Raw genomic sequence first — 22590 nt, forward strand, 5'->3', positions numbered from 1 at the left:
CAACTGCAATTACATTGGGCTTTTTGATTCCCGCATGTCTCTTATGTTTTGTTCTTTTCATTTGTTTTTCTCTCTCTTTGCTGTAGTTGGGTATCTGCTTGTCTATTCAAGTTCATTAACCTCTGCTTTGCTGTGTTGAGTCAGCTATAAAACCCACCCACTGATTCCTCAGTTTTACATATTGTATTTTTCAGTTCTAAAACAACTAATTCTTTTTTGTTGTTCAAGTATAGTCGTCTCCTTTTTTACCCCACCATGCCCCCACTCTCAAACCTACCCCCTTTGGCTTTGTCCACGTGTCCTTTATACATGTTCTTTGATGGCCCTTCCCCTATTTTTCCTCATTATTCCTCTCCCCACTCCCCTCTGGTTACTGCCAATTTGTTCTTTATTTCACTGTCTCTGGTTATATTTTGCTTGATTCTTTGTCTTGTTCATTAGGTTCCACATATAGGTGAGATCATATTCTTTTCAATAGATTTAAATTATCTATTGAAATTTTGTTTTCTTATACAGCAAACATGTTTCCATTCCATCTTTAACTTCCATTAAAATCTTACCATCTTCTATTGTCTTCTATGTGTTCTAAAGCAGTGTCATATGTGGGTCAGCTAATAGATGTTATTTGTTTTCTTGGTTATTACTCACATTTTGTGTCCCTCCCTGTGCTCCATAATTATTATGGTGTACCAAACACTGTTTATTATAGGATGACAGATTGATGTAAATGTTATTTTTCTCCTATATTAGAAAAAAATGATGAAGTGCTAATCCCCTCTATTCAACCATGAATTGAGCTGGGTGATTTGAATTACAGCTTTAGATATACCTGGTCTATCTCTAGTTAAATGTCTTAAGGGCAAGACCTGTTGGGTTGCAGGTATTTCTCTCCAGTATGACTTTGTATTTAATGGACTATGAAATTGTGGGAGATTTTACTCCACCTTTTGGGTTTTGCCTCCATTTTCTCATCCCCCTCTCAAGGTAGGGTGTTTTTTGGATGAGAGCAAATGTTCTGAGGAAAGAATTGTTGAAATTCTATACTAAAAGTGGTAGGCATCACCTGTTGTGTAGTATGCCTTTGACTTCTATTCATCATAACACTACAGAAAACAGTACTTTTTCCTCTAGCTCAGCCTCTACTTCTTTCCCAGTCTACTTGTGCAGTCTCAGTCCTCAGTAGATCTCTTAGGAGAAAACTGTCTGGTCTGGGGGGGTTCCATTAGATTCTAATCTATTATACCAGCACATAAACCATAAAGAGCTATGCTGGTTTCTCCTTTTCTTGGTAGTGTCACTCTTTCTGATTCTTAGTTTGTGTCTAAATGGCAAATCTCTGAGACATGAAAGCAATCAGGAGACTCAGTTTACCTAAGATTAGATGTCACTTTTCTCCTAGTTTATCCATTTTACTTTCATTGCCTTACAGTAGACTTAAAAATATAATTTGGGGAGATAATTTATCTTTCTTCTAGTTGTTGTAGAAGCAGTGACATGCTGCTGTGTGATGGTAAATTAGTTTTGTAAAAATAAAAACAAAATTTAGGCCCACATGTTACTCTTTTATGTATTATATTTATATAAAGTTTATTTTTAGATTATTGGTTTGTTATTGAATATTAATATTGTTGCTAAATGTACTAGGCCTCCAGATATTGGTCAAGATTGCTGTTTGGAAAAAGTGTATTTTGAGAGCCAATTTTAATTTCAAAATTCCTTTTCATCAGCAGTGATTTAAATGAAACATAAACAAAAATTAATTTTTCTTTTCCCCTTTCTTGTCTAGTGAGTGATAGTTGCTTCAGGAATCTCGCAGAAGATCGCAGTGGGATAAATCTCAAAGATCTTGTACAAGATCCTTCTTTGTGAGTATTTGTCTTTTAATATTAATTATTATTTAAAAGTCTATGGTTGGTGTGACTTTTCTCAAAAGAGTTGTAACTGAGAATTGACTTAAGGTTGAACAATTTTTTCGAATAATTTTTTTTGGCTTTTAATTTCAACCACCTAGATTATTTACAAGTTTACATTATTTCTTCTTTTTATTCTTTTTTTTGTTACATATAGTGAAGCACATAGAACAGTTTAAACAGAGATACAGTTACTTTTTAGAAATGTAAGAGATATGAGAGGAAGGGACAGTGTTAGATCAATAATTGACTTTCAAGGGATATGGCTAATGGCTGCTGATATCTTTCCAATAGGACAGTAGATACTAAGCAGAGAAGATGATTAGTTTCTTTGCTTGGGAAGGTGAGATTGAATTTATTCACATCAATTTTAAGCATTCTTTGGAATAACTTATAATAATGTTTGTAAGACAATTACAAATATAAAGTAATAGTTTTAATAATAATATATTTGAATATATCAAATATATTTCTAATGTTTTACATTAGAAAGCTGTATGCAGCACAAGGTTTTTGAAGAATTTTACGTGTTTCAATTTTTAATTTTCCTGCTTACTGTCAACCCCATTCTTTATCAACATGTACTTTAATGTCATTTTCTATTTTGTAAATTATTTATTTTTTTGCAGTTGTATATTTACTGGAAATTATGTTCAATATCTTCTACATGATAATAGCTTCCCAGGAAGAACACCTTTTTTTTTTTTTTTTTTTGGAAAAAAAAAAATCAGGACTAGTTAAGCCTTGGGCAGCAAAGAAAACAAAATTGAGTGCTGTCAGGTGCTTTGTTTAATGATGCATAATGCATTCAATAAAATATATTTTAACAGGAAATTAGTCTTCCACATCACATGTAATCTACAGTCCCACAACTCTTGTAATTTATTGAGAATGTTGTGAGGAAAAAAACCAAAAATGTGTTGAACCTGAAGGTTATTGATTCCATAATGATTTTTCACTCATTTAAAAAAGTTTAGTCACAAGATAGACTGTTGAAAATAATTGAATATTCAATTTTTTAGTGTAATCAGTTCAGATATGACTTTCCAAAACCAACTCTCTCAACGTTTTTTTTTAACCTCTCTCTTTTCTTCATCAAAGAATTGCCAGTATTCTTTTTCCATGATTTTTATTCCAATGAAGATTGAAAGTTGTCCTTTCAGTCCTATAAATATTTAATTAAGATATGTGAATATAAGCATTCCTCCTAAATGAATATTGAATAATACTTATTTGCATGAGTAGTTCTACTTTTCTTATGGATATGGAAGGAAACTTTATAATTTTTTGGAAAGATTTTACCCATTTTTAAGGAATAAATTAAATAATTTCATTATTGTATTATTTGTAAGGTGTAATTCTGGCACAGTAGAATTATATTTCTGTTTAGTGCAATCACTGTGAAAACTAGTGTGCTTATGTGGACTTCAATGATATAAAAATTTCAATAGCAGATTATAATGAGTTGTAGTGTTTTGAGAGAATTTGGTACTTCTTTCCAGAATGTAGAATATTTATCATGTAACTTATAACTGAATTCTAAATTCAATCTTAGTATTCTAAGAAAAATTTATCTCAGATTACTATTACATTGGATGAGGAAAATAATTCTGAATTTTCTGTTTTGAAGTAGCCAGATAGTATTTTAATTTAGGATAATTCTCATAAGTAGGGATTAGTCTACACTGTAAGAATCTAGTAAAAAAGTTTTCCTAACCCTTGCAGTGCATTTAGAAAGAGCTTTTTTTTTTAATTTAAGAATTATGAAAATTTACCATTAGTGACTCTAATTTATGTTTTAGAGATATATTTCTTACTTTGTAAAAGTCTTTAAGTATACAAAAATGCCTTTGATTTCTGGATATTGACTTTGTATCCTACAGTTTTGCCAAATTTGTTTATTAGATCAAGCAGTTTTTTAGCAGAGTCTATAGGATTTTCTAGGTACACTATCATGTCATCTGCAAACAATGACAGTTTTGTTTCCTCCTTTCCAATTTGGATGCTTTTTATTTCCTTTTCTTGTCTGATCGCTGTGGCTAAAACTTCCAATACTATATTGAATAAAAGTGGTAAAAGTGGACAACCTTGTCTTGTTCCTGATCTTAGTGGAAAATATTTTGGTTTTTGCCCATTGAGTATGATGTTGGCTGTAGGTCTCTCATATATGGCCTTTATTATGTTGAGGAATGTTCCCTCTATTCCCACTTTGCTGAGTGTTTTTATCAAAAATGAGTGCTGTACCTTGTCAAATGCTTTTTCTGCATCTATTTTATAATTATGTGATTTTTGTCTTTGCTTTTGATTATGTGATGTATTACATTTACTGATTTGTGAATATCGAACCATCCTTGCATCACTGGGATAAATCCCACTTGGTCATGGTATATGATCTTTCTAATGTATTGTTGGATGCAGTTTGCCAATATTTTGTTGAGGATTTTAGGGTCTATGTTCATCAGCGATGTTGGCCTCAAGTTTTCTTTCTTTGTTGTGTCTTTATCTGGTTTTGGGATTAGGATGATGCTGGCTTCATAAAAAGAGTTTGGGAGACTCCCATCATTCTGGATTTTTTGGAATAGTCTGTGAAGGATAGGGATTAGCTCTTCCTTAAATGCTTTGTAGAATTCTCCTGTGAAACCATCCGGACCCAGAATTTTGTATGTCGGGAGTTTTTTTATTACTGCTCCAATTTCCTCTGCTGTTATTGGTCTGTTCAGGCTTTCTGCTTCTTTTTCATTGAGTTTTGGAAGACTATATTTTTCTAGAGATTTGTCCATTTCACCTAGGTTTTCGAATTTCTTGGCATACAGTTCTTCATAGTAATTTCTTACAATCTTTTGTTTTTCTGTGGTGTCAGTTGTAATCTTTTCCTCTTTCATTTCTAATTGTGTTTATTTGGATCCTTCCTCTTTTTTTCTTGATGAGCCTGCTTAAAGGCTTGTTGATTTTGTTTATCTTTTCAAAGAACCAGGTCCTGGATTCATTGATCCTTAGAATTGTGCTTTTAGTCTCTATGTCATTTAATTCTGCTCTGATCTTGGTTATTTCCTTCCTTCTGCTTGCTCTGAGCTGTCTTTGTTGTTTTTCCTCGAATTCTTATAGACATGGGTTTAGGTTGTTTGTTTGAAATGTTTCTATCTTTTTTTAGGTAGGCCTGTATCACTGTGAACTTCCCTCTTAGGACTGCCTTCACTGTGTCCCATAAATTTTGGATTGTTGTGAGTTCATTTTCATTTGTTTCCAGAAACTTTCCAACAATGAAACAGCAGAAACAGAAATCAAGAAAAAATCCCATTTGATATACCAAAAAGGAAAGTAAAATGCCTAGGAATAAATCTAACCAAGGAAGTAAAAGACCTGTACTCAGAAAACTATACAACACTGAAGAAAGAAATTAAGGAAGACACAAACAAATGGAAACATATACCATCTTCATGGATTAGAAGAATTAACATCATCACAATGCCCATATTACTCAAAGCAGTTTACACATTCAATGCAATACCTATTAAAGTACCAATGGTATATTTCACAGACACAAAACAAACACTTCAAAAATTTATATGGAACCATAAACAACCCTGAATTGCTGCTGCAATTTTGAGAAAGAAAAGCAAAGTAGGAGGGATCACAATACCTGATACCAAACTGTATTACAAGGCCACTATAATTAAAACAGCCTGGTACTGGCATAAAAACAGGCACATGGACCAATGGAACAGAACAGAGAGCCCAGAAATAAGCTCAAGTCTCTATGGTCAATTAATATTTGACAAAGGGGGCAGCAACATAAAATGGAGTAAAAACACTCTCTTCAACAAATGGTGTTGGGAAAACTGGACAGCTACATGCAAAAAAATGAAACTTGAGCACCAACTTACACCAAACACAAAAATAAATTCAAGGTGGATAAAAGACTTAAATATAAGCCATGTCACCATTAAAGTCCTAGAGGAAAACATAGGCAGGAAAATCTCAGATATTTCACGCAGCCACATTTTTACTGATACATCCCCCAGAGCAAGGGACATAAAGGAAAGAATAAACAAATGGGATCTCATCAAAATAAAAAGCTTCTGCACAGCTAAAGAAAACAGTATTAAAATAAAAAGAGAACCAACTGTATGGGAAAACATATTTGCCAATGATATCTCAGACAACAGTTTAATCTCCAAAATATATAAAGAACTTACACGACTCCATTCTAAGAAGACAAGCAACCCAATTAAAAAATGGGCAAAGGACTTGAACAGACACTTCTCCAAGGAGGACATACAGAGGACACAGAAACACATGAAAAGATGCTCAATATCGCTAGCTATCAGTGAGATGCAAATTAAAACCACAATGAGATACCACTTTACACCAGTCAGAATGGCCATCATAAACAAAGCAACCAACAAGTGTTGGAGAGGTTGTGGAGAAAAGGGGACCCTAGTGCACTGTTGGTGGGATTGCAGACTGGTACAACCACTATGGAAAACAGTATGGAATTTTCTCAGAAAACTAAAAATGGATCTGCCTTTTGACCCAGCAATTCCACTGCTAGGATTATATCCTAAGAACCCTGAAACACCAATCCAAAAGAATCTATGCACCCCCAATGTTCATAGCAGCACAATTTACAATAGCCAAGTGTTGGAAGCAACCTAGATGCCCATCAGTAAATGAATGGATCAAAAAACTATGGTACATTTACACAATAGAATTCTATGCAGCAGAAAGAAAGAAGGAGCTCCTACCCTTTGCAACAGCATGGATGCAACTGGAAAGCATTATGCTAAGTGAAATAAGCCAGGCAGTGAAAGACAATACCATATGATCTCACCTTTAACAGGAACCTAAACAACAAAACAAAGAAATAAGCAAAATATAACCAAAGACACTGAAATAAAGAACAGACTGACAGAGGGAAGAGGAGAGGGAGTTTCAGGGGAATTTCAGGGGAAAAGGGGAAGGGTTTACAGGAACAAGTATAAAGGACACATGGATAAAAACTAGGGGTGGGTGGAAATGGGAGGGAGAAGGGGAAGGCTAGGTGGGTGGGTTGGGATGGGAGTAAAAGAAAATTGTACTGCAACAACAATTAAAATAAAATTTTAAAAAATCACTTTGAAGTAAAAAGGGTAGATAATTACTACTATTCCTTTTTGTAAGTTGATCAAAATTATACCTATTTTCTAACCAGATTGGTAAAAAATATAATAAATATTTTGTTATGCCACAAAGAAAAGTCTTTAGGGAAAGACATGCCCAGTGTGAAAAAAACAATGTATGTTTTTCAGTTGTTACGATAAGAAGTACTTTATTTTGAGTCATCATCTTGTAGCAATATTTACTTAGTACCTACTACATGGGTGAGGATTTATTTTTAAGCCAGCAACCTCTTTTCTGTGTTAGACTCATGACATAAGTTTTTACTTTGTTCACTTTTTCATGTACACTATATGGAGTTGAATTTTTGTTACAACATTGAGTTGGAAATCTGTTGGAAATAACTTTTTTACAAAACTCCTCTCCTTAAAAAAATCACTGACATTTGATGGTACTCCAGACTAGTGTGCCAGTTGAAAAAAATGTATACTTATATGTTATTTTAATAAATGTCTCAAACAAAAATATTATTTTAGAATATAGTAATATATTCTAATATATTATATTAGAATATTGAATGAATGCTTTCTACATTAATATGCCCTGTAGTTTTGTTGAACTGCTAATGCTGAAATGTGTTGATGTGTAAAGAAAATTGGGTATTTCAATAACTAATATATTAGAAAGGAAGACAGAATAAAGAGAGATGGAAAAAATAGACTGAGAAAAACATATTATCTGGCGAGTATTGATACTCAGAGCAATCTGTAGCATGTCTCAATCAGATAAATGAGCAGGTACTGAATTTCTTTGGACAAAATACAGAGATAAAGCTTAATTGTGTGTGTGTGTGTGTGTGTGAGAAGTTTGAAGGGTTTATGGCCTCAGAGTAGAATAAAAAGGCAGAACCAAAAGTGACTAATTCATAATCTGAATCTGGGTTCTAGTGCTGGGAAGAACAGCCCCCCAAATTTATGGCTGAGTAAGGGTGTCTGGAGTTCCATGCATTCCTCGTAAAGGGTTGAGCACAGACTTACCTGGACTCACTTGCCCTGAGCTTCAGCACTGGAGAGGCAGCCTGAAAGGTACCACAGACATACAGGGAGGAACTGAATTATCTGACATCACAGTTAGAGCTGGGTGGGCAGCTTTCTGCCTGACAGAAGTGATGGCACAGGCCATTGTACCTTTGATAAGCCCTCCCACAACAGAGCGAGCAGGTGGGCACCATATTTGAGTCTCCATCAATCTGGCTAATACTGATTCCCTGTGCTTGTGATTCCCTGCTCCACCTACTTGTGGGCCCACAAAAGCCTTTTCTAGTGGCTTTTTCGTATAAACAGCTCTCTTTTGGCTCATGCTTCCAATTTCCCTAAAATCTCTCAAACAAGCAGCATCTGTGGACCTATTCCTGGCACTAGCCCAGCCAGCCTCAGTTAGCAGGTTACCTCTCCCAGGTACTTCCAAGCCCAGCACAAGTGGCAGCTATTTGCAGACTGCTCTCTAGCTTATGCTTGGTGTCTTCTGTCAGGGTACAGGTAGTGGCTGACATTGGTCTGCACCTCCCAGAAGGCCCCAGACCCAGTAAACCCAGTTGACATCTTTAGACCATGCTGGATTACAACCCAACCACCTCCATGAGTGGAATACTCAAGGAATGGACTGAAAGGTCACTAAAGCACCACTGAAGCAAGTCTGCTCTGTATGGTTGGCTCCTGCACAGCAGATCCTCCATAGTGGTTATGGATAGTGCTTGCAGCCAAACAACCTGATGGGGTCAATCCCTTCCAATTACATACCAACAGGAATCAAGCCTCAACTACAATAGGAGGGTGCACACAGCCCACACAGGGGTTATACCTGAAGCATCCTGTTCAGGTAACTGGGGAGGCTGTGCCACTGTGCCCTACAGGACACCTACTGCATAAGGCCAGTCTACCAATCTGGGCAACGTAGCAGCTCTACCTTATACATAGAAACAAACACAGGGAAGGAATCAAAATGAGACAAAGAAACAGGTCCCAAATGAAAGAACAAGAGAAATCTCCAGAAAAAGAACTTAATGAGATAGAGACAGGAAAATTACCAGATACAGAATTCAAAACAATAGTTATAAGGATGCTCAAATAACTAGGTGAGAACTTCAACAGCATAAAAAAGGGACATGGAAACCATAAAAAAAAAAGTCAGAAATGAAGAATAACTAACTGAAATAGGGAATACATTACAGGGGATCAACAATGGTGTAGATGAAGCAGAGGATTAAACCAGCATTTTGGAAGATAAGGAAACAGAAAAGGAAACCTGAAAGGAAACAGAAAGGAAACCTGATCAGAAGAGCAAAAAGAAAAAAGAATGAAAAAATAAGGATGTGGGGGAACTCTGCCCGCAGGGCGCCCCAGCTGCCATGGATGAGAATAAGTTTACCAAGACATGATCTGCTTGGGGAGGAAAGGTGGCCGATCTCTCAAAGAAGGGCCAGGAGCCTGTTCCTCAATGGCTTTTATTGGGTTTACTTTGAATAGGAATACAGGGCATATACATAAAGCTCATGAATCATTGCCAGGCAGTAATGATCAAACAATAGATTACATTCAAAGAACTATGAGAGCTTATTTTGAGTCAGGGTCAGATAGATAAAGGGCCATAAAACTTTGGGGAAACAATCTCCTTTCATGCTTGGACCCTTGTCATTTAAATTGAGGGTATTAGCAAAGTAGGTTTCATAGGATTTTTTGCATTCTTTCTTAGGCCTGATTACCCCTGGGGGAACCCGCCCTTTCCAGCACAGGACCACACCTACCTCCAGGATTGTTTCAGGCTTAAGTCAGGTAGGGGAAGTAAGGCAGCCAAGAGATTAGGAGACTTATTACAGACAGAATGAGGAATCAGGCTATGTCAAAGCCGGGGGGGCGAGGGTCCATCACCCTCTTTTTCTATAGACCCCCCCAAGTCCTTCCCTGAAGGCTCCTTCATGACCATGCCTCTCTTAGGTTGTCCCTCCCTTGAGGAATCTTACCCATCATTTGCTAAGTGGTCATCCACTGGGGGTCACGCAGGGTGAAGTAAAGCAGGCAGGGGTGGCACCCCTTCCAGGGAGATAAGCTTTGTCTCCTTAGTGGCTTAGGGTCCCAAGGTCTTTTTACTCAGCCTTAGCCACAGGGGAGTACAACTTCTGAAACCAGGCGGGGTGGTTCCCAACATGAGGATAGTATATGGAGCCTTTGGGACAACTTCAAGTTTTCCAACATTTGCATCATTGAGGTGCCAAAAGGGAAGAGAGAATGCAAGGAATTGAAAATCTCTGTGGGAAAAAAAAAGGAAACTTCTCTAAATTGGTAAAAGGAATAGAGGTACAAGTCCAGGAAACAGAGAGTCCCAAACAAGATGAACCTAAAGAGGCCTATAGTGAGACATATCATAATTAAAATGCAAAAGTTAAGACAGAATCTTAAAAGCAGAAAGAGAAAAGCAGTTATTACCTATAATTATGAGAGCTTCCATAACAATGTCAGCTGATTTCCTACCGGAAACTTTGCAGGCCAGAAGGAATTGGCATGAAATACTAAAAATGATGCAAAGCAAGGACCTACAACCAAAACTACCCAGCAGTGCTATCATTTAAAATTTAAGGACAGATGAAGAGTTTCCCAGACACAAAAAAACTAAAGGAATTTATAACAACCAAAGCGATATTATAAGAAAGGATAAAGGTCTTCTTTAAGAAAAAGGAGAAAGAAAAAAAAGATGCCATCTTTTCTTTATTTATTCATCCATCAGGGGATTCTGAGTTGCTTCTACATATTGGCTATTGTGGATAATGCTGCTGTGGACATGTATGTGCTAATATCTCCTTGAGAGAACCTGCTTTCACTTCTTTGGTTATATACCCAGAAGTAGAATTGCTGTGTCATATGGTAATTCTGGGTTTTTTTGTTTGAAGAACTATCATACTGTTTTTTCTAATAGTTGTACCACTTTATATTCCCACCAACAATGCACAAGTGTTCTAATTTCTCCACTTTACCAATATTTGTTATTTTTTGTTAGTTTGTTCATTTAGGTTTTGGGGGGTTTTTATAGTAGTCATTTGTATGAGACTAAGGTAATATGTTCTTGGTATTTTTAATTGAACTTCACTTCTTCACATCTTGTCTTTAATAATGATTTTGATACAACTCATCTACTTAGAAAAAAAGACAAGGTATTATCTATGTTTCATCACTGTGATACTTTGGTATATTGTAATGTAAACAGTATAAAACTATGGTACTTATTTAGTACAACAGAAATTCTTTTCATTGTCATTATGGAGATTATAAAGTACAAATAGGTACATAGTAATTCTGTGACAACATTTTAATCAATTTATCATCTTTATTTTGTATTGTATTATTTCCGTTGTATTACTACTGATCTTGCTGTACCTCATCTAAACGATTGCTTTTGGGTTAAAAAAAACTTTAAATTAGAATGTACCAGATTGGAAATGCAGGACAGTGATTAAAACAACAATAACAACAGTAAACCTACTAGTTTAAATGCATATTGTAGATCATTAGTGCTTGATAACAGTGTTTCATCTTTAAGAACAAAGATAAAATTGCACAAAATATATGTATATGATTGTAAATTTATTAGACATCAAAATTTTATTTACCTTTAAGTACTTTACAAATTTTACCATCTTTGGTGGAAACTCTTCTTTTCATTGTTCTGAAACATAGCCTAATCTGCTTTAGTATACTTGTCTTCACACTACAATCTGATTGAATGATATTTTGGTTCCTTGGATCATGGCATTAAATATGAAGGCAGGATTGTCATCTGGAAAGCAATCACATCTAAATATAGCTGGTGTTAAGACAGGTTGCTATGGTGAATTGAATTTCTTAAAAATGCCAGTCAGCAGAGGATAAACAGTAGTTTTGAAGTGGTTATTTTCCATAGAGCTGTATATTCTCATACTGAATTTTAAGGTAGATGAATTTAGTTAATTTTTTAATCTATTTTTTGTTTGGTTCTTTTCTTAAGTACATTTTATTGATTATGCTATTACAGTTTTCTCATTTTTTTCTCCCCTTTATCACCACTCTACCCTGGACTCCCCAGGCATCTAGCATCCCCCCCACCCCTTAGTTCATGACCATGGGTTATATATCTAAGTTTTTTGACTTCCCTCTTTCCTATACCAATCTTAGCTCCCCCCATCTATTTTGTGCCTACAATTTATGCTTGTTATTCTCTGTACCTTCCCTCCTATTCTTCCCCTCCTGCACCCCAACAAAAACCCTCCATGTGATCTCCATTTCTCTGGTTCTCTTCCTGTTCTAGTTGTGTGCTTAGTTTTTGTTTTTGTTTTTTTAGGTTCAGTTGTTGATAGTTGTGTTTTTTGTCATATTACTGTTATAAGGGCTGGTGGTGATGAACTTCTTTAACTTGACTTTATCTGAGAAGCACTTTATCTGCCTTTCCATTCTAAATGATAGCTTTGCTGGACAGAGTAATCTTGGATACAGGTCCTTGCCTTTCATGACTTCGAATACTTCTTTCTGGCCCCTTCTTGCCTGCAAAGTTTCTTTTGAGAAATCAGCTGATAGTCTTATGGGCACTCCTTTGTAGGTAACCCTCTCCTTTCCTCTTGCTGCTTTTAAGATTCTCTCCATATCTTTAATCTTGAGTAACTTAATGATGATGTGCCTTGGTGTGTGCTTCCTTGGGTCCAATTTCTTTGGGACTCTCTGGGTTTCCTGGACTTCCTGGAAGTCTATTTCCTTCACCAGATTGGGGAAGTTTTCCTTTATTACTTGTTTAAATAAGTTTTCAATGTCTTGGTCTTCGCCTTCGCCTTCTCCTTCTGGCACCCCTAGGATTTGGAATTGGAACATTTAAAGTTGGCCCATAGGTTCCTAAGCCTCTCCTCATTTTTTGGAATTCCTGTTTCTTCATTCTGTTCTGGTTGAATGTTTACTTGTTCCTTCTGCTCCAAATTGCTGATTTGAGTCCAGGTTTTCTTCCCTACTCTCTTGGTTCCCTATACATTTTCCTTTATTTCACTTTGGGTAGACTTCATTTGTTCCTTCATTTTGCAACCAGGCTTAATCAGTTCTGTGAACATCCTGATTATCAGTGTTGTGAACTGCATCAGATAAGTTGTCTATCTCCTTGTCACTTAGCTCTTTTTCTGGAATTTTGGTCTGTTCTTTCATTTCGGCCATATTTTGGGGGGTGTGCCTGTTACATGGTAAGTGGGTGGAGCCTTAGGTATTCACCAGGCCAGGGCAACCCACTTTGCTGTGTTGTGGCACTGTCTGTGGGGGAGGGGTCAGAGAGGAAACAATGCCACTCACTGCTCTGCTCTAGCCCCTCTTTTGAACAAACTCTCCTGTGAGAATGGGAGTTTCTCCTGCCATGGCAACACCCATAGTATTTTACAGCTGGCTTTGAGTCTTTAGTGTCCTGTTCATCCAGCCCACCTCTCCTGCATGGTCTGCCACCTTGCCATGCATCCTCTACTTGGCTTCCTATATCCCATCTCCATCCCCCACCGTACCAGTCTGGGTGAATGTTTCTTTAACTCCTTGTTATCAGAGTTCCATGCAGAGTTCTGGCATTTCTGGTTGTTCATTGTTTTTAAATTTGTTGTTATCTTTCTTTTGGTTGTCCAAGTAAGTGAAGTGTTTCTACCTATGCCTACATCTTGGCTGGAGCCAAATTTAGTTAATTTTTTAATTCTCCATTTTTTCAATTTAGAGTATCTTTGAGACCTTTAATATTTATTGCACAAAATAGGAAAAAAAGTTTATGTTGTTATCATTGTTACTCTGTAAATTAATTTTATTTAATGAGGAATTATATTTTTCTAATGGCAACATTTTAAAATTTACTGATCATTCATTTTGCTCTGCTGCCAATAGTACTGCTAAAACTAAGATGACTACCAGTGCTGCCTTGTTTATACTAATATCTCTGTTTTTATAATTTTAAACAGATTACTTTTTAGCTTATGTATTTATTGGTCTATAAAGTGTATATTGGGACAATTCAGCTTAATACACAGCTGGTGCTGTGGTATTATTGTGCTATGTTGTATTGTAAGAATTGCAAATACAAAGACTTGAAATTTTACTTTGCTTTTAGAAGACTTTCCTCATTTCCATCATTCTATACATTCCTGATAATATATGTATAATTCTTTTGATGATTCATTCACTTTAGAATTTTTTTAATTGTAAAGCACTAGTAGCTGCCTATCTGAAGTTCTTTAGCAATTATGTTTAACAGAAATTGCCCTCATAATCAAGGAACATGATTAAAGATGGACAGTATCTGAGTTGTCCACTTGAGGCATATAGATGTTTAATCTGGTATTTGAATTTTTTAGTGAAATAAATAGTGAATTATTTTAATTAGTTGATTTTTGCATTTTCAGGGTACAGATACCAAAGTCAAAGTAGCTCTGACAGCAAAGTAGAACTTAATTGACTTATGTAATAAGGAGTACCTCTCAAGCAAACAAAAAGAGCTTTAGAAACAAGGATGCATGTAGGAACCTCAAAGAATAGAATTAGGTAGTTTGTGCAACTGCTGTTATCTTCTCTGGTCCTTTTTAGCTTTAGTCTCTCTTTTTAGTGAGGCTTTTTCCATGAACATAAAATCCCCTGGAGGAGTTCTAATTTTGTTAATCTGGTCATGTGCTCACACTACAGCCAAACACTGTGGCCAGAGTTATAGGCTATGTTAATTGACTAGACATAGGAATTCTGGCCTTGATGGAGGCATAGGTAGATACATTTTGCCTCCTCACACAATGAAAAGAAGGACAACGACAAATTTAAAAACAAAAAGCAACCAGAACTGCCAGAAAATCAAACTGTATGGAAGTCCGACAACCAAGGAGTTAAAGAAGAAACATGCACTCAGACTGGTAGGAGGGGCAGAGTTGGACAGCCAGGGCAGAGAGTACACCAGTGGCAAGGCAGCAGCTGGAGAACTAGGTGGATGAGGTGGCCAATGGCAGATGGGGTGGTCCCACATTTGTATGCCGATAAGCTGGGAGGAACAACTGGGGAGCGAGATAGGCCATGTAACCCAGGGTTCCAGGGCAAGGAAATAAAGCCTCAAAACCTCTGGCTATTAAAACCTATGGGAATTTCCCCAAGGGAAGAAACTCCCAGCCTCACAGGAGAGTTCATTGGAGAGACCCACAGGATCCTAGAGCACACACAAGCCCACCCACACAGAATTCAGTACCAGAACGGCCTGATTTGTTGTGGGAAGCTGGGGAAGTGACTGAAAGCATGATAAGAACTGAGCAAGTGGCACTGTTTCCTTTTGGACCTTCCCCTACATACAGCACCACAACACAGTGACCTGGGTTTCCCTTTCCTGGTAAATACCTAAGGCTCTGCCCCTTACAATGTAATAGGCTGAGACAAAAAAAAAAATATGGTCCAAATGAAAGAACATATCAAAGCTCCAAAAATATAACCAAGCAATGAAGAGATAGCCAACCTATCAGATGCCAAGTTCAAAACACTGGTAATCAGGATGCTTAAAGAAATGGTTGAGTTTGGTCACAAAATAGAGAAGTGGAGACTATGCAAAGTGAAATAAAGGAAAATGTATAGGGAACCAAGAGAGTAGGGAAGAAAACCTGGACTCAAATCAGCAATTTGGAGCAGAAGGAACAAGTAAACATTCAACCAGAACAGAATGAAGAAACAGGAATTCCAAAAAATGAGGAGAGGCTTAGGAACCTATGGGCCAACTTTAAATGTTCCAATTCCAAATCCTAGGGGTGCCAGAAGGAGAAGGCGAAGGCGAAGACCAAGACATTGAAAACTTATTTAAACAAGTAATAAAGGAAAACTTCCCCAATCTGGTGAAGGAAATAGACTTCCAGGAAGTCCAGGAAACCCAGAGAGTCCCAAAGAAATTGGACCCAAGGAAGCACACACCAAGGCACATCATCATTAAGTTACTCAAGATTAAAGATATGGAGAGAATCTTAAAAGCAGCAAGAGGAAAGGAGAGGGTTACCTACAAAGGAGTGCCCATAAGACTATCAGCTGATTTCTCAAAAGAAACTTTGCAGGCAAGAAGGGGCCAGAAAGAAGTATTCGAAGTCATGAAAGGCAAGGACCTGTATCCAAGATTACTCTGTCCAGCAAAGCTATCATTTAGAATGGAAAGGCAGATAAAGTGCTTCTCAGATAAAGTCAAGTTAAAGGAGTTCATCATCACCAAGCCCTTATTACATGAAATGTTAAAGGGACCTATCTAAGAAAAAAGATCAAATATACGAACAGTAAAATGACCACAAACTCACAACTTTCAACAACTGAACCTAAAAAAAACAAAACAAACTAAACAGACAACTAAAATAGGAACAGAATCATAGAAATGGAGATCACATGGAGGATTATCAGCATGGATGGGGATGGAGGAGAATGGGAGAAAAGGTACAGAGAATAACAAGCATAAATTGTAGGTACAAAATGGACAGGGGGAGGTTAAAAATAGTGTAGGAAATAGAGAAGCCAGAGAACTTATATGTATGACCCTTGGACATGAACTAAGGGGGTGAAGGAGTGCTGGTGGAAGGGGTGGTACAGGACTGAGGGGAATAAAGAGGAGAAAAAATGGGATAACTGTAATAATATAGTCCATAGTATATACTTTAAGAAATTTGACTAGTGGTAGTATAAGTGCCTGTTGCCAGAATGGCGGGATATCCTAATTAAATGAGCGAGGAAGTAGTCCCAGAAAAAAAGAGTGATAAAACCAAAAGATATGTGCTATACTTGCTTCTCAGTTGTTAACTTAAAGAACTAATACATTGTCAGGAAATGTTATTACTTTAATATAGAGCATTTTTACTTGCCTAAGTATATCATCTCAATTAGAGAGGTATTGGTAATAACATCTGTAATCATTTTAAAGATTACATAATTCAGTTAATTGATTATAGTTGTTTCTCATTTGCTGATATTATTTATTGATCATATAAGACATACACATAATTGTGAAATGACTCAGATGAATTCATTACTAATTTCAACTGGCCGGACAGCAGGTGGAATAAAAGCAGGTTATTTCTGATTTTCTGTCTTTATTTCCTAAAAAGAATAACTTCACCACTATAAATCAAAAAGGGAAAGGGATTCAAAGAGTCTCATTTAGAGGTATGCAAAAGTTTAATGGGAACACTGAGGAAGTATCCAAGAAGAGGTGATCCCTGAAATGAAGTTTTTTTGTTAGAAATAAAAGGAGGGAGGGAGAAGAGAGAGAGGGAGAGATTAAGAGGAAAATGGGAACTCCATGAATATGTTATGCAGTTTAGCAACCCTGTTTAGCTGGAGATGAGTAAGAATCTAGGAGGTTAAAATTAAAAACAAAATTTTGATATCATTATATCAAAATTTTATTTCATTACTCCAGAACTCATTGGTACATCTGACACTGATACTCAGAGTTAACAAATGAATGATTGCATTGTGTGTAACAAATCACCACAAACTTACCATCTTAAAGCAACAAACATTTTTTACCTTACAGTTCCATGAGTCAGGATTTTGAGCATGGTGTAACTGGATCCTCTCTGTTCATAGTCACCCATGATTGCAATCTAGGTATTGTCTTGGTTGCATTTTTTAAAAATCGTGCTTTTACTTTTCAGTTATAGTTGGCATATATTATTGTATTAGTTTCAGGTGTATACTCCAGTAATTAGACATCAGATAACTTACTAAGTGATCATCCTGGTAAATCTTGTACCCACTGGGCCCCATATAGAGTTATTAGAATACTATTGACTATACTCTCTACACTGTATTTTACATCACCATGAGAATTCCATAACAACCAATTTGTACTTAATCCCTTCACATTTTTCAGGCATCCCTGCAATCCATCTGCCATCTGGGAACTAGTTCTCTGTATCTATTAATCTGTTTGTTAGGTTTCTTTATTTTTTTTTTAGATTCAATTATTGATAGATATTGTTTATTGCCATTTTATTGTTTGTATTTTATTTTATTGTTCAAGTACTGTTGTGTCCATTTTCCCCCCACCACTCTCCCCTGCCCCACCAACCCCTACTTCCCACCCTCAATCCCATCCCCCTTTGGCTTTGTCCATGGGTAATTTATACATGTTCTTGATGACCCTTCCCATTCTTTCCCCCGTTATCCTCCTCTCCCCCCCACTTTGGTTACTGTCAGTTTGTTCTTTATTTCAATGTCTCTGGTTATATTTGCTTGCTTGTTAATTATGATAATTAGTTTCCACTTATAGGAGAGATTATATGGTATTTTTTATCTTTTTCCTTCTTAAAGAAGACCCTTTCACATTTTATCTCATACTGGTTTGGTAATGATGAACTCCTTTAGCTTTTTCTTGTCTGGGAAGCTCTTTGTCTTTCAATTCTAAATTATATCTTTGCTGAGTAGAGTAATCTTGATTGTAGTTTCTTGCTTTTCAGCACTTTGAATATTTCTTGCATCCCTTCTGGCCTGTAAAATTTCTGGTGAGAAATCAGCTGACAATCTTAAGGAAACTCCATTGTAGGTAACTAACTGTTCTTCTGTTTCTGCTTTTAAGATTCTCTCTTTGTCTTAACCTTTTGCATTTTAATTATGATGTGTCTTGGTGTGAGCCTCTTTGGGTTCATCTTGTTTAGGACTTTAAACTTCCTGGATTTATATGTCCATCACCTTCACCAAGTTAGGGAAGTTTTTTGTCATTTTTTTGTTGTTGTTTTCAGTTCTTTGCTGTCCATCTTCTCCTTTCACACAACCATGATGTGTTATTGGAACAATTGAAGTTGTCCTCGAGGCTCCTTACACTATCCTTATTTTTTTTTAATTCTTTTTGCTGTTCTGATTGGGTCTTTTTTGCTTCCTTATATTCCTAATGGCTGATTTGATTCTTCTACTACTACTTCTACTCTACTCTACTGGATTTCCTCTAAATTATTCCTCCTTTCAATAAGTATATCCTTCATTTCTTAATGGTCTTTTTTTATATTGTTGAGGTTCTCACTACGTTCTTTGAGCATCCTTATAATCAGTGTTTTGAATGCCGCATCTAGTAGATGGCTTGTCTCCATTTAGTTTAGTTTTTTTTCTGGAGTTTGTTTTGTTTTTTCATCTGGGACATATTTTTCTGTCTCTTCATTTTGGCAGCCTCTCTGTGTTTATTTCTATGTAACAGGTAGAGCTGCTACATCTCCCAGGCTTGATAGAGTGGCCTAATGTAGAAGATGTTCTACATTAGTGGCACAGCCTGTTTGATCACCCAAGCTTGGCATGTGAGGTATGCCCTGCCCCCCATACACAGAGGGCTATGTGCACCCTCCTCTTGTAGTTGAGCCTTGATCACTATTGCCACATCAGTGGGAGGTATTTATCCCCAGGCTAATTGGGTGCAAGGACTGTCTGTGACCACTGCCCACTGACCTTCAACCACTGTGGAGGATCAGTTGTACAGGGGCCTATCCCAGAGAGCAGGAGTTACATCATCAGGACTCTGGTGCCCACTGAGTCCACCTGTTGAGTGTGTCACTTGTGGAGGGTGTTGGGTGGTGATGCTTTGGCATGGCCTGAAGCTGTCCACTGTGTGTATTGACCCTGGCATCTGTCAGGAAGTGGAGGCCAAGGTTAGCCCCCTCCTGTGTTCTGCCTGGAGCTAGCCAGCATGACTACAAAGTGATCTGCAGATGGCTGCTACTTGTACTGGGATTGGAAGTGCCCATGCAAGGCCAAGCTCTGAACCAAGGCCATCTGCTGCTAGTACGGGGTCTGAGGCCACTTAGTGAAAGGTATGGGGTATGTGGAGACCAGATGCTGCTTATTTGAGAGATTTTAAGAAAATTGGAAACATGAGCCAAGACAGGCCATTAGTATGGAAAAGCCAGTGGAAATGGTTGGGTGAGGGAGAGCCTCAGGGAATTATAAGGGAAGGACAAACAGTGTGAGCCAGGACGATGGAGACCAAGGTATGGTTACCCTTTTGCCAGCTCCTTGCGAGGAGGGCTCATCTAAGGTATAGTGGCCTCTGCCATCACATCTATCTGGCATAAAGCTGTACCCCCAACTCTAGCCCTGATGCTGGACAATTCAGTTTTCTCTGCATATGTTCCTGATATCTTTTGAGTTACTTCCTCAGCATTGGAACTGAGAGGGAGTGAGTTCAAGTAAGTCTGTGTATGGGCCCTTTGGATGAAATTGCCAGGAGTTCTGTCTCTCTCAACCTCAATCCCCAGTGGTTTTTACAGTCAGAAGTTATGCAGTCTTCTCTTCCTGGAACTGGAAGCCTGGGCTGTGGGTCCTGGTGTAGGGCTGGGATCCCTGAACCTCAGGGTAGACCACCACAGCCAAGATATCTTTCCTGATTTTTATTGCCACAAGTGGTGTGGGACCAGCCCAATTCACATCTCTGCCCCTCCTACCAGTCTCAGTGTGGCTTCTTTAATTCCAGTGGTTCTGCATGATGGTTGTTCTGCAGTTTAGCTGTAGTTTTGATGTGGTTTTGGAAGAAGGTGAATACTGTGTGTACCTATGTGCCATCTTGAACTGAAGTTCCCTAGGTTGCATTTTTATCTGGAGGCTTGACTGGGGAAGAATTGCTCCAAACAAATTTAAGTTGTTGGCAGAGTTCTTGTGATTGTATGACTAAATACCCTGTTTTTGTTGGGTGTTGGCTAGTTTCAATCCACAGCTCTCATCATCTTTACCATATGTCACCTAATCATGGGAGTAACCTTTTGGTGAGAAACCAGTCACAGGTTCTACCCACCCTCAAGAGGATTACACAAAGAGTGTGAATACCAGGATATGAGAATTGTTGGGGACATCTTAGATTCTGTCAACCAGAATACTTGTGAAAATTTCTTTCCTACATAGGAGTCATATTTGATTAGTTTAATCCTGTCAACTTAGAGATGTATAAACTAAAGTTCAACTTAGTTGTTATTTAGCTAAGGTAATGAATGGGCCACTTGACAACCCAGCTTGTGCTCTTTCCACTTAACACCTTAGCTTTGGCTTTTTTGGTTTTGGTATCACATATATTGGTTTTAAAAATTTTTTAATTTTTTTCCAGTTTTATCAAAATGTAATTGGCATACAGCACTGTACACATTTAAGATGTACAGCATAATGACTTTACATTTGGTTTCAATTTGTGTCCCTAAGTTTATTAAAAACATGATGACTACCTCTTACTACTGGCAACCAGAAATATTCCTGAAATGGAAGGATAAAATAGATATTCAAGTGTTTAAAAATATTTTTTTCTGTATGGCCTATAGGTGTATGATTTTTGATTAATTGTTCTCTCACCATATATATTTTTTTCTCAATTTTTGTTAGGTGGAAACAGAATTTTTGTTCCCTTTGGTTTTGTTTTTATATTGGTATCTGAGGAGTGAGACTACAGAGACTAAAAGTGAGATTTAATATCTGCAAAAAGAAAAGCCCCAATTCAGTCCTCTGTGTGAACTCTGGAATGGATTGTTTAGTAGAGGGTTGCTGGCTGTGGGTTAGGAAAACAATCAAACAGGCAGGTAAAGAAGTTTGCTAAGTATGCGTCCCTAATGAGCTTTTTAAGGAACACCTGCTTGTGACTCAGCCAAAATTAGGAAGAAATGACAACAGGAAAAGTAGGAGACACCATTTTTTAAAAGATTTTTTTAGAGTTTAAAAATTCTAAATTACTATTTTTGAGAGATTATGGAGGATTAAATTACCTCTACCCAGCAGGGAAAATTTCCATAATATTAGACTATTCGGCAGCAGTTTCAAGGAAGTCAGCCCTTCTTGCTCCGTTTTTCCACTTCTACTTAAACAGTGTAGTAAATGAAAATTACCTTGATATTTTTTTCCCTCTGATAAATGCAAATTCAGTTTAGAATGAAGCCTAATTTTTAAATTTGGAATATTTCATTTAGGAGGGAAGGCTGATTGAGCTTGGGTTTTTTCCTCCTGGGGTCCTCTATGATCTCCTCCTATGTTTTTGTTCAGCCTGTTATAGCTTTTACCTATATTATATTATCACTGTCTGTGTGCTGTCTGTATTTCTCATTGGAATATAACCTCTTCAGGGGAGAGACTGCTCCTTTTTAATGTTGTATCACTACCACTCACCACAGTATTTTAATAACTAGTAGGCCCACCAGAAATATTCCTAAAATAGATGAATGAAGGAATGAATATGTGATTTAGTGACTAAATGAATGTTTGGGTAACAGAGAGAATGAGAGAAGAACGGATCCAATGCATAGTGAACACACATTGGCAATACCTGCCTTTCTCTCACTCTTCACACTGTTCTGATTCTAACATTCAGCCTTTGTTCATGTTCTGCTACAAAAATTTACTCTCAGGTGATCCAATGGCTATATTTAAACTTTGATCAACACGGGTTCCCTCTGCAGCCTCAAGCATCTTTGTAAATGTGAGATAATGAGAGACCTAACTCCAGGAGCAAAAGGAAATGATGACCTCCTTAATCCCCATGGTTTTTATTTATAGGCACTTACTGCTCAGACTACTAAGAACAGATATAAGTAAGAAAGGAT

At 37.1% G+C, this 22590-nt stretch overlaps 1 protein-coding gene across 4 annotated transcripts in view; it reads left to right on the forward strand.

Moving 5' to 3' along the window:
• Positions 1–22590, forward strand: part of GPHN (gephyrin) — a 440641-nt gene that overhangs the window by 74505 nt on the left and 343546 nt on the right. For all 4 annotated transcript variants that reach the window (XM_045822936.1, XM_045822937.1, XM_045822938.1 and 1 more), the window contains exon 2: positions 1787–1865. In XM_045822936.1, the coding sequence (XP_045678892.1) occupies positions 1787–1865 (79 nt within the window). The remainder of the gene's footprint in view (positions 1–1786; positions 1866–22590) is intronic.

This window comes from Phyllostomus hastatus, unplaced genomic scaffold (assembly GCF_019186645.2).
Source record: "Phyllostomus hastatus isolate PE091 unplaced genomic scaffold, TTU_PhHast_1.1 phas_scaffold_501, whole genome shotgun sequence".
Classification (NCBI taxonomy): domain Eukaryota; kingdom Metazoa; phylum Chordata; class Mammalia; order Chiroptera; family Phyllostomidae; genus Phyllostomus; species Phyllostomus hastatus.